The sequence below is a fragment of the Fulmarus glacialis genome, unplaced genomic scaffold, assembly GCF_000690835.1.
Source record: "Fulmarus glacialis isolate BGI_N327 unplaced genomic scaffold, ASM69083v1 scaffold9833, whole genome shotgun sequence".
NCBI lineage: Eukaryota > Metazoa > Chordata > Aves > Procellariiformes > Procellariidae > Fulmarus > Fulmarus glacialis.
This window is the reverse complement of record NW_009201143.1, coordinates 41,570-54,752: the sequence shown is the minus strand read 5'-3', so window position 1 is coordinate 54,752 and position 13,183 is coordinate 41,570. Positions and strand designations below refer to the sequence as shown.

Genomic DNA, 13,183 nt, shown 5'->3' with positions numbered 1-13,183 from the left:
AAGCACAAACACTCAACAGAGTCAGTGGTCTAGAAGCACAGTCTTCCTCTGACATTACTGGTGAGAGGACATGCATCTCCAAGAGGCAATCAACCCACCTGGGATCTGAGGAAGCTCTGTACAACACACAGACAAAGCAAGAGACACGCACATCCTCACAGAGTTTATGATCTACCTAGGCAGCTAACAGATATGGGAAAGGATAATGAAAGGGTGAAGTAAGTTAGACAACACCACACGGTAGCTCACAAATGAAGCTAGAACTTGAATCCTAATTCAATGCCACAGGCAAAATTATCTTAAACAAAGACAATAGAAAAAATCTTTTGAACGTCTCTGTAGAATAGTATTGTAATCAGAGACAAAACAAAATCCAAAGTTTAATTTTATTATTTAGTTGTTGACAATTATTTGAGTCTTCCCCCTTCTCATATTCTATCTTATGTAGCTAGTATTGCTTCTGAAGAAACCTACCTTCAGTAGGAAATCATTAGCTAGTCTTCGGCAGCAGTTGTGCACTGTTACCTTTTTGTTAACAAAGTAGTCTATCATTGTTTTCAGTAATATTTTGGTCAAAACAATTCCTATATTATGTTTTCTACCACTGACAATAGGCTTATGAGCAAAATATTGAGGATCTGTTCTGAGTAAAATCTGGGTAAAGCATAAATATTGGAACATATATAGAATTATTATAGAATTAACTATCATGGAATTAAGTATTTCTGGAAACCAATACTATATTATTGGAACCTAAGATATTCTTAAAACTGTCATAAGAACATGGTCCTATTTTTAAAAAAATAAATTTATTGAAGTCTTCTCTCCTGAATAATACTGTACTTTGTTCTCAGTTCTCACATCTCTTAGTTTTTACTGACACATTTGATGGGACTTACCTTATTTCTCTTACACATTTCTCTAAAAGTTTCTGATCAGCTTGACATTTAACTCCTTATCAGTCATGGGTTGCAATTTCTTTTGTTACCTAGCTGTCTCCTTTACTCCTATGGGACAGACCTATTGTTTGTTCATCCCGTGTAAGTTTTCCGCAGTGATTCCCTCATGACTAGCTGCTTAGCAAATCTAGAAGTTTTTTTCCTTTCTCTTATTTGTTTCCAGTTTTCTGAAGTTATCCTTCACAAAAGGATACTTTGAGTGCAGAGTACTAAATCCTTAACACTGCTGACCTACTAAGAATGAAATCTAGCTTTAGACATTTGGGATACAACAAAGGAGCTATGACGGAAGCCAAAATAGCTTCAGATCTTTGTTTTTCATTCTCAGAATACTACACAATGGAAGGAAACAACTGCAGTTTTAAAATTTATAATTGTGAATAGAAATAAATCACAAAGAAAGATACTCAACATTTGTCCAGAAACCAAGCTGTTTGAGAAACCCACTTTCAGATAATAGTTCTGAGCCTGCCTTTCTTAGTGCTGCTTATATTCAGCTTCTAGGAGTGTCTGATGTAATTCAGTCCCTGCCCGAACCATTTGAAGAGAATCACTGATCTACTATGAAGGAAATCTTGTATAATGTTCAGATAATGCAGAACTCAAACTACAAAAAGGCCAGTCAAGATTTTCACTCAGTCAAGTGAACAGCTCTGTTTGCAAAGTATCTTATTAACGGTGGCCAGCATAATAGAAAAAGGTTTTATTCTCCTTTTTAAAGTCAGCTATAATTTAACTTTCTGTAAGTCTATAGACCTCTGGGTGATACAAACAGGTGCAGCTTTATCCACTTTACAAATATGTTATGCAGATCTACAGAGCTGAGGATCTGGTCTTACACTAATGGCAAAGCAATGCTAATATAAGAAAAAAATTGACATTTTAGTCTCTTACGTTTCTCAATGACTTACACAGAAAAAGAAACCACTGAGACAAAAATAGCTTTTCTGAACTATTTTAGGGCTATGGAAGAAAAGCATACATATCATGAAATTTGCTTATACTTTGAATGATCATCTCTGTATAGTACTTTTCAATTTTGCTTGGTGTTTATAAAATGTAAATCTGTATATAATTTGTAAAATTTCAGTAAATTATCTACTGTCTACATTTAAATCTAAAATGCTTTAGTAAATGTCAGTCTAGAAACAGGTAAATTAAATCTGTTATTCCTGTATAAGTCTAGCTTGTTATAAGGTGCTTTAGGTTACGATTTCTATAAGCATACTGATTCTAATCTGGGATTAATGAAGTAAATAAATAAATTTACTAAATGGCAGATAAAGCTCTGTGTGCATTTGACTTGTAAATACATCTGTAAAATATTTTATTAACAGCAGGTGGCAACCTTTGAAAATTGGACTGCAGCAGCATGGTTTTACTTTTAAATATACAAATGCACATTATTTCAAGAATGGTTTTATAAGAAGAAGCTGGTTGATCTGAATGTCTGCTTATTGAGAAGATTCACATTAACTTTCTCTTAGTGCTGTGCTTTTATAGAGAAAGTCTGCATTAACTATGGAAATTATAATTTGTTTAGGAATCCAATACAAATACTGTTTTGTACTGCTTTTCAAATAATGAATGTTTTATTACAATTAAAGAGATCGTTTGAGAAGTAAGTTAAATTTGGTTAACTTCTCCAGTATAGTATTATAACTTTATAACTACAAATAGTCCTTTTGTTGTTCTTTGAATGCAATGAGATTCATTGTTCCATTGTACTGCAAATACCTTGAAAACTGTTCTTTGATGGCTGTCAAGGGATAAACATGCTGCCTATGAAAATGTGGGCTTGATAATATAAAATTCACATCTGATATATTTCCCATTTCCTGACCCAAAGCATCCTTGCCATTTAAGTCTTTTCTCTGACTAGCAGAGAACATAGCCATCGAAATGTCCAGAAGTCAAAGAGATTGCTAGATTGATTTTTGCTGTTTCCTGGCTTGCAGTTCAGACGCATAATTTCCCAAGTGAATGGCTAAGACATCCTACACTACTTACACCTTATTTTGTTATTTTACACCTATCCAACAGTACATTCTTTTACTTTAGGACAATGTGTCTTTACAGATAAATATGATCAGATCCACCAGCTGTTCTTGTTTGCTCATCACTTTTGAAGAAGCTCAAAAGTACACTTTTATTAGCTTTCGGTGGGAAAGACTTAAATTTGTTGGGAGGGCAAAGTAAAAAGTGGTGCAAAGAAATCTTTTTAAGCATTGTATTAAAACAGGAAAGAAGTGCCTTTTTCATTTTAAATTACTTTCCTTTTTATAAAATGTTGCTCATGTATTCATTTGTGCTGTACAGTACAGTAAGGTACACTTTTTCCATTATCTGCACTGAAATTTACCCCAAATGTATTAGAAAGATGTGTCTTGTACACTGGATAAAAGGAATTCCATGATTTACAAAACTACCCCTGATATTCTGAGAAACAGTGCATTCAGAGAGAATTTCTGTAGCAAATCATCATCGCTCCAAATAATGTAGGCATACATAGGCAATGAAATATTTTTCTGATAACTTTCTATACTATGGTATTTTAATTTATTTAAAACATGATGCATTGCTCATATATCCAATAGGGCTGGTTTATACCTAGTTACATAAACACAACTCTACTGAGAAAAACAGCAGTGACTTGTTTAAAGCAAAGCCAGATTTGTCTCTTTATGGCTATTGCTCTATAGACATTGATTTTGTCTCTCCTAAAGACGACCATTAAAGTAACCCATACTGTAGATAATAACAATGATTATATTTGCATCTCACCGGGACACCTCTGTTCACTGCACCTTCTAACTTCCTCTCCAGTTCCTTCACACTGTTGCCCAGTCACAGCAGCACCTTGGCAGATCCTTATTCGTCTCTCCCAGCCACCGTCACAGGATTTGGAACAGCCACTCCAGTGGCCCCACTGGTTCCACTGGCCATTTGCTGTTTGGAAAAATATAGTTACAGTGGCAACATAACGGCCGTCATAAAGGAAGATATATAGGTTATTCTTTACTTGGGTAAGAGAAGACGACCCGCCAGATATTAGTAACAGTGACAGAAGTGGTAGATGAAGGCTCATGGAAGATGGGGAAGTCTCTACTTAGCTCCTAAATATGGGATGTTGTCTAAATTACTTGCATCTTGAGACAAAATAAAAAGAATTGGCACACATTAACTTGCATTTAGACTGCAAAACAGATATTTTATATTACTTTTATATTTTTTTTTCTATATATTTGTATAGCACTGTTGTATGGTAATGATACACATTTACAATGTGCATAACTACCCTTAAAAAAACTAAATAAAAACTTTTTTACATGTGATATTTTAGGAGCTTGATTTTTACATGCTCTGACAGTGCAAATGAGGCTTAAAGGTAGGTATAAATGTAATTTACCCACCCTGGAAGGCTGCTTTTATACTGCCAGAGCATCATGAAGTAGTCTCAGCATAAAAGGGAATCAGTTCATACTTGTTCACTTTCTAGATTCATGAGACAGTTTATCAAGTTTTCTAGGCCTCAAACATATCTTTCTAAAACTCTTGAATGTCCTTTAAATGGTGATAAAACTGAAAAGCTGATATGCAACCCGTCATGCAGTTTTCCCGGATGTACTCTAGGTTTTTATCTCCAGATGGCTCACCAAAGAAAAAAGAGCGAGGCCCCAGGCCACCCTCTGGAGGCAGCTGCTCTGCCCCTTTGCAGCCAGCTGAGGCCTGTGGCGGCCTGGGGGTCTGCCGGCGTACCCCCAGTTCCCTCAGAGGGTCAAAGCTACCAGCAAGACCGGCCCCTGAGTCACTCCTGAGCAGGAGAGGTAGAGCTGCAGCTCCCCGCGCCAGTCGGTACTCACCGGTGCACTCGGGGTTATAGCACTCCCGGCTCTCGGCCCAGGGCCCTCTGCACTCGGAGCCGCCGTGGGCCGCCGCTGTGCACTGCCGGCTCCGCTGCTGGGTGCCGTTGGAGCAGGTCACTGAGCACTGGCTCCACGAGCTCCACTCCTGCCACTGTCCGTCGACTGCCGCGGCAGGCACAAAAGAGATGGACACAGCAGAGTTACCACCTAAGCCGGGCAGGGCCTTGCGGCTTCCTTCTAGGTTAGGAGGTTTCAACTTAGGCCTGAATGCAGCCCCTCGGACTGGGCCTAGCCTGAAGACGCTTGACTGCTTACAGCAATCAAAGGCAAAAAGTGCCATTGTGAGCTACTTTAAAAAAATTTAAAACTGTTTTCCTTTTTCTTCAAGTAAAGAACGTTTCATCTCCTCTAACTGTACACTGATATAACAAAGGATAAATTATGATTTTCAAACCATACGGTTTGAAAGGCCTTATTAAAAACAAGGCTTTATTAAAAAGACTGGTCTGGGCTTTTTAGGCAGAAGTGGGGGCCAATCTTGTACCATGTAAACCCTGAGCCCTTCAAAGTGATTTACTACAGCTATGGCGATCACTCAGATGGGTCAGCTTATAAGATTTTTGGTCCTGACTGAAATTAGGTCTCTTTAGTTGAATAGGAAAAGGAAAACAGGAGTTACCACTTCGCCTCACATACAGTCTCTCTTCTCTTTACTTACAATGCTGAATATACTTTATAATTTATCCTCTCTGTAAGGTAAATGATCCCAGTTCTTCAACATTCTTTTGAGATAAAATGTAGGAGGACAGAAACAGCCTGCCTTCCTCCTCAGGTCTGCTTCTATGTTTGCATATTGCATAATCTTCTTTATGAATTTGTCAAGTTGCATTTTTAAACAATATAGATATGGTGACCAGTTCTGTATTTAGTATTTTGTATTAGCCCATACATTTGAGTTTGGACAAACATTTCCATGAGTAAAGGTTTTGGACTGTTATTTTTAATTTCGTATATCAGAAAGCTTCTTGAGGTAAATAAAAATATTAAAAAACAAAATAATGAAAAATATGAACCTATTAAGTTCCCATATAAGTGAAAAATTATATGGTCTATAATAGATAATAGGACTAGACAGTATTTTTGAAAACGGATAAGCATTATGCAATGTGTTACTACTGATTGTGCTAATTCAGAATCCTGCGTTCATACAGATTTCAGCAATCATCAGTTTCTCATTGCACCTGCAGTTACTCAATATAAACTCAAAATGTAGGTTGTAATACAATTTTTGATTAATACTCGTCCTTGAAAACCTGGTTTTATAACTACTATTGCCATAAAAGCACCACCACTGAAAACGAGTAATTTCACTTGGTGCACTTGCCAACCCCTGATTTCAGGATTCTTCTAAAGGAGGGTTGGAATAGCAGCTTCCTAAGTTGATGGTGTTAATAATTAAAATAGGAAGCAGAATCTTTAAGTTAGTGATTTAACATACTGTGTCTGTATGGGTGCACCACTTTTCAGGGAAATAGGGAGGTGAACTATTTTACTGTTGTCTGACAGTAACCACAGAACATTTCTAACAGTTTAAAGATACTATCCGTATCTCTAATGCCCAGGATCTCAGCAACTAGTGAATTAAATGAAGAGAGTTTTTGAGGTTTTTTCCTAAAGTTCTATATTAAATATTCTATGTAATGCCTGGTTGTGAACCACTTCTCAATGCAGATGCCTCTCAAGCTATGAAGCTGCGCTCTGATAATTTATTCAGCAGAAAACGGAAATCTTTCCAAACGTGGAAGCTAGTTGCACTCATTAATCATAAAAGCTTTATGTGAAGAAGAAAACATTATGGAAATTACATTTCAATGCACCCTCTTCAGTTTTATTCATTGCTATATAGTATTATTTAGGGTAGGAAAGATCAAATCAATTATTATAGTGTCTATGGAGAAAACTCATTCCGTGGCTTCTCATATATATTTCATACATCTCCCTTCTTTATCTTTAGGAGCAAATAGCGTGTGAGTTTTCTATTTCAGAAATACCATTAAAAGACTAAAAAATTCAATGTGAAGATTCCCTTATAAAATTGAACATTCAGATTACAGCAAATCTTAACATTCAGCAAATATTTAAACCATTACTTTTAAATGCAACCAGTATATAACTTCCTCTGGTGAAAGTAATTTAGGTACAAATGACTGTTCAAAATCCAGAATTCTCAAATAATTGCTTATTTTGACAGATTAGGTGTAATATCTTTTATGTTTCTTTGCAATACTGAAGTGAACTGAATGCATTAATTTCTTATCTGCTATTTTTATTTGGCATTTCTCCTGTTGTCAACTCTTCTTCCTGCTCATATATCATGTTAATTACTTTTGTGTAGGCACATGTAAAATTGCACAGCTGCCAACTTGACCAAAACCTGGATTAATTCAAAATTTTTGCAGCTGCATTCAAGACTAAAACTTTTCCACAAATTTTGTCCTAAAGTTGGAGTATGCTTTGCTGACCAGAAGAAAAGCAAAGTTCAGATTTAATAAAAATCTAAGAAATTTAGTTTTAATTCTGTGAGGCACTAACTTCCACTTTTTCCTTCATCTCTGTTTTCAAATGATCAGATAACCATTTGTTAATGAAACGTCCATCAACCCTTCTCAGGAAGAGCTACGGTAATGGAGAATCTATTTGCAGCGGTGTTGTGAACTGTGGATATTCAACAAGCCCACTTCAAGGGCAACCTTCACACTGTGAGACAGAACTCATGAAAGAAATTTCTCACATTACAGCTGACACCTGACACCTTTTTAATACCTAAGTATTACAAGGAATTCAATAAGCATAAATTATTATTATATATATGTAATCTTCTTTATGGTTATTGAACTCATTGTAATACTTAGGTATTTTATATATATACACACACACACACATACATAGATATGTGTATACATATATAGATACATACCTCTATATATATACATCAAAAATTTTTGTCAAAATTAATCATAACCTATGGACAAAATTTAAAAATCAATTTTGAAAGAATAGATGATTTTTTTGAGTTAGTTTCATTTTCAGTGGATGGAAGGTTTAACATGAAGCCCACACATTGTTTACTTGGTTAGGGGTAGTTTTTTGAAAGTGGTTTAGCAACTAACTCCCAGAAATGAGGCACTTAAAATTCTTACCATAAGGGCTTAATTGGGATTCAAATAACACCCTAGCTTGTGTCAGCCTTTCTCTCTGCATACATGTAAATAATATCCATTCTGAATAAATTAATAACAATTAAAATTTTAAGGTTTCCCAAACATGTTTGTTGTATGATGAATAAATAATTACAGTGAACCTCTAAGCAAACATAATTCAAACAGATATGGTGGACACAAACTGTGCGACCTCTGAATGTCTCCCTTTAAGCCACACTCAGAAAGTTGTTTGCCTTTTGGTTCTCCAAGACCCATCCTGAATCAAGATTTCCTATGCAACATACCGTGCCCTACAGAGAGAGTATCTTGAAGAAACTAAGAATTGTCTGCTTGTGTAGTATCTGTAACACAGTTACCATCCTGGTTATATCCTTTAATCACTACAGTCAGAATTATGAACAATATTACCCCACCTACTCACTTTGCATAACATTCTTTTTTCTGTGTGCAAAGGGCAATAAAAGAAATCACAAACAACCCACATAGAATGCACTATAACAAAGCAGAGAGTTGCTATATGAGCTCACCAGGGCAGAGTGCAATATTGCAAGGTTTATGTTGTGTTTCGGGTCCATCACATGATCTTCCCCCATACTGGGGAGGTATACATGACCTTGTTCTAGTTCTTTGGCCTCGACCACATGTGAATGAACACAAACTCCAAGGTGACCATTCCTCCCAAACGCCATGTACTGCAACAAACCAAACAGATTTTAACCAGAAACAGACACACAAATAAGAGAAGGATTTCAAAATAAGGAAGATCAATGTTTTAAATGGGAATTATTTTGCCAGCTTCAAGGAAATCAGTATATAGGTAATCTTCAGCATTGGCGAAGAAATCTTTTATAAAATTTAGTTAATTTCAATTTTAAAAGTATATTTTCTCTAAAATGTATTTAACTTTGAAACATTTTCTCTAATCATTAAACTAATCTCGCTACCACATTTTCTTTTCTGTCATTCTTTTAAGAAAGATGGCTTCCCTTTTCCAAAGTTAGTTATGATATCTTCGGTGCCTGACTTGAGATATGTTTAATAGCCCTGATTTTCAGGAGACTAGTCTTTGTGAAAATCAGGCATATATTTATGTATCAAGGCAACTCTAAAAACTTGAAGCAATCACAATCAAGCTTTCTTTTGAAAATATAGGAATAAATGCAATAATTTCTTACTGTCTCACCATCATAAATTGGGGCTGTTATCTTACAATTGTTTCACTTGTTTAAATTCTGGTAGAAACATGGCAGCACATGTGCTTGATTATCTTCCTCAAATATTCCAAGACGACATAAGCAAAAGAGATTTGCGCTATTTTCTCACATGAACATATTCATTGATTTAACATACACAGTAATACATGCATCACTCTATCTTAAAAAAAGAACACTCAACATACTTCAAACACCTTCAGAGTAAACAATAAATTACAAACACATACCAATATTTTTATATACAAGTATTTCATAAAATTAATATAAAGAATCATAGAAGATGCATCTTTCTCTACCTTAGATTTTTTTCACTGTAGAAGAAACTAATATGCAATATCCATACGAGCTTATATACCATATGCATTCCCTTTTCAGATACAATTGGTGTTAAATTTTCAGAAAGTTCTCTAATATATTATAGTTAAGCATGTACTGGTAAGACAATTCCATACATGCATTGGTAAAACAGTTCCTCATAAATTGAAAAATACTGCAAAACAAACTTTAGTTATTTTTCTTCTGCTTAAATAAAAGCAGTTGCACAGGTTTAAATTAGGCTGTGTAAGAACAGGAATGTAGTAATGAGAACTGTAGTAACGCTAGGCTTTTAACAAAAATCCAGAGACTTAATACCTAGACTGAGCATCGCACTCGGTTTCATATAACTTTGTGTGTTTCTGCAACTCTGTTTGAAGGGTGTCTGGAGGGTGAAATAGTGTACAACATCTCATTGTATCATTGGTAATAGTTTACAACATTACAGAAGAAACAGATTTTCTGTTTTGTCCTCACTTTTTTTCATCACTGTGAAAAAACTTCTCATCTACAGGTTTCTTTTGCCCTGAAGGCACGTATCACCTGCCCAGTTTCTACAAATAAAATCCTTTTCTTGTAGGGATCAGAATAACATTTCCTGAGGTGAAATTCAGTTGCCTACGGTGCTGAAGGAGGTTCAGCTCCCTGGCATATTATCACAAAATCATCAGTAAGATCAAGGGGAATTCTGCATGTAGGTAAGTGCTATTGTAATTGTCATTTCAGATGCTATGTTGAGGTAAAAAGTTTTTTAGCTAACTTCTGAGAAATCATACCTGACAGAAAATGTCAAGCTTTATTCAGGGAAGATTTTAACCCACTAGTTAACAGCTCAATTGATAAAAGGTTTATAGTTGGTCACATACAAGTGGTCAAAAAGCACAATAATTATTCCATGTCCTATATGGATAACTTATTAAAATTATTTTACTCGAAATACCACATCAATCTGCATTATATTGGCAAAACCCCCCTCAAGAACATTCCAAATTGATGTTAAAATGACAGATTTTAGTCTAGTTATTTTAGAAGCCTTGATTAACTGTAACATTTTGGTCAAAACCAGGAAACCTAACTCTTCTAAAACTAATAAATTGACTACTACATCTGCATATAATCTCTTATGTTTCATCTTTTCTCAACATGTACTATACTTAGACAGCTGCTCTGATCCAGCCATATGATCTGAAGACTTTTTTCTCATTAGCAATGTATTATATTCTGAATCCAGATGTAATCTAAGACTCCACATTTTTTACCATATAAGAAAAATTAATGAGAAACCAATTTGTCAGATCAGATTCCAAACAGTAGTCAGTAATAACAATGATATAATTTCATCTCCTAATTCCACAATGGTTGATCAAGATGCTCAGGTGCAACAACAAGAACTTCAAAAAGTACAAAACACAGCAAATTAAAATTAATCCAAATTAGAAAAATATTATTCTGTAAAAAATAATAAATTAGAAAGCTCTAGAATCTATGTAGACACAGGCTGAGGTTTTTCAGGGTACATATGAGTTTAAGACTAATGTTTAATTTGGAGTTTTGATTTGATGCTGTCAAAATATTATAAGTTAGTGTCTTCATTTAAAAATGACAAAAACATGTGCTGAGGAGCTCTTTAAAGATACTGTCTTGAGCCAAAAGGTTATATATCTCTTCTGGCAAGAGTGACTGCATGTTAGGAGCAACACAGAATAATTCTTTTGTGATTTTGGATCTGAACATAAGCCAAAACAAAATGTTTCACTTTGGGTGGACTCAAACTTACAGCAACCTCTATCTCATTGTGGTTTAAAGTAAGCTGTGTCCAAAATCATCTTCCGTGACAAATTTTAGCTCATTAAGTAAAAATTTCACAGTACTTTTTTTGTATATATAGACTTGTATATCTGAAACTAATAGATAACTAATAAAGTCAAGGATGGAAAAGGCATAAGAAAGCAACCAATGTCAGTAAACAAATATCAAGGAGAATTAATCTGTTCAATGCATCACAGAAGTGTGCAGTATTATCCAGATCAGCTATAAAAGAACATCTTAACTTAAAATTTCTTACCTTTGAATAGTTTTTTCTGATATTTCATTTACATTTTCTTTCTTTAATACCGTTTTCTAAATACAAAAACCCCTATAACATATGATGAATTATAGCCAGATGAGCTATGCCAAATTACACCAGATGGAGAGCTGGCCCACAGAGGAGTTACTGTTTTCTGTAACACAGTTTCAGATGCAAGATTCATTATTTGGGACAAAAATATTCAGATTATTGCCAACTTATCTGTCAAAAACATTGCTAGCACAACGAGTTTGGATGACTGTAGAGCATCTTTCCCTTCTCTCTACCACTCTGTGAACCTAATCATGTTGAAATGAACACCCACAGTGTTCACAATACGCAACTGCTGTGAAGTGGGAAGAGGCGTGAGGCCATGCTGGCCTTCATCCTACAAGCTTATTTTGGGAGATTTTTATTGGGGTTTAAATGCTTTTGATTTGTTCAGCTTTAAATTGAACAGATATTGGAAAGCTATTATGGTCATTGACGTTTCATTGTAAGTGGCATCATAGTTTAATATGGCTAAATAACTGCATCTAAGCAGATGCTACACTAAAGGAATTTTAAAAATTAAATTAGAGAGTTTGTATGCACAAATTTAAACTCACTTAAGTGCTATAGTTTCCTTTAGTATAGCTTAAATTGCCCAGTCAAAAATCTTTCTTAAATTCGTAATATGTAAACTCAGCAAACTTTCTGGCACCTGCCCTCTAACCTTCACATTTAAGCCATACAGCTACTCTACTTCTGCCGTGTCTCTTTCTAATTATAAACCTAAGTATTCCTTACTCTTATTTTCTTCCTCTCAAGTGAAGGCCTGAACTTCCACGACGTAGATTACTGACTATAAAGCTACAGGATTTAAAAAGATAGGGCTAATTTCTCTGTAACAATTTTGTTAGTGTACCATGCAGGCACAGAATACATCAAAATGAGCAACGCTTCAGCAACATGGCTAAACTTCATTGAATGAGCCCTGAGAAAAAAAGGGAGGTAAGCAGAGCAGTCTTAGCATATCATACCAGCCATATAAATGTTTGAAATGGCTTAGGGTATTCCTGCTCCTACTATGTCTTGCTTTAGCCATAAGGCTGAAAATACTGAGCTTCAGCTAAATTTTGTGGTAAAAGTTGTTGAAGGCAACGGAGAAGGAGAAATAGAAACTAATTGAGATGATCTTCAGGCATGGAAATTCCATGTTCTTTCTCCTTGAAGTTTTAACTATGTTAGAAATGACTAAGCTGAAATGAATCAGTAGCACTGCAGTACTGCATCCTGAAATGTCCTCGCTCACAAAAGAACCAATAAAAACAATGGTTACCTGAGCTATGTTTTGCTGCCTACTATGCTGCACTTTTCTAGAAGGCTCTTGATTCCAAGATAGGCTGAATTACCTAATGGACTCCTGCCCCTGAAATAGTATTGGTCTGGAACAAATACAAATAAACCAAAAATTATATAAATAATGGTTCCTTCATAATTTTAATTCAATTATCAGGAGTACTATTTTGAAATCTAAAGTTTTATTTCAGCACTTATA

At 35.2% G+C, this 13,183-nt stretch overlaps 1 protein-coding gene across 1 annotated transcript in view; it reads right to left on the bottom strand.

The window, feature by feature from the left end:
* Window positions 1–3,743: 3,743 nt before the first annotated feature.
* LOC104073906 (brain-specific angiogenesis inhibitor 3-like) overlaps window positions 3,744–13,183 on the bottom strand; it is a gene marked incomplete at its 3' end in the record, with an annotated part of 27,577 nt that continues 18,137 nt past the window's right edge. Inside the window, exons 4-6 of the mRNA XM_009573844.1 lie at window positions 8,574–8,738; window positions 4,823–4,987; window positions 3,744–3,908 (exon numbers count right to left, since the gene is read on the bottom strand). Of these exons, the coding sequence (XP_009572139.1) occupies window positions 3,744–3,908; window positions 4,823–4,987; window positions 8,574–8,738 (495 nt within the window). The remainder of the gene's footprint in view (window positions 3,909–4,822; window positions 4,988–8,573; window positions 8,739–13,183) is intronic.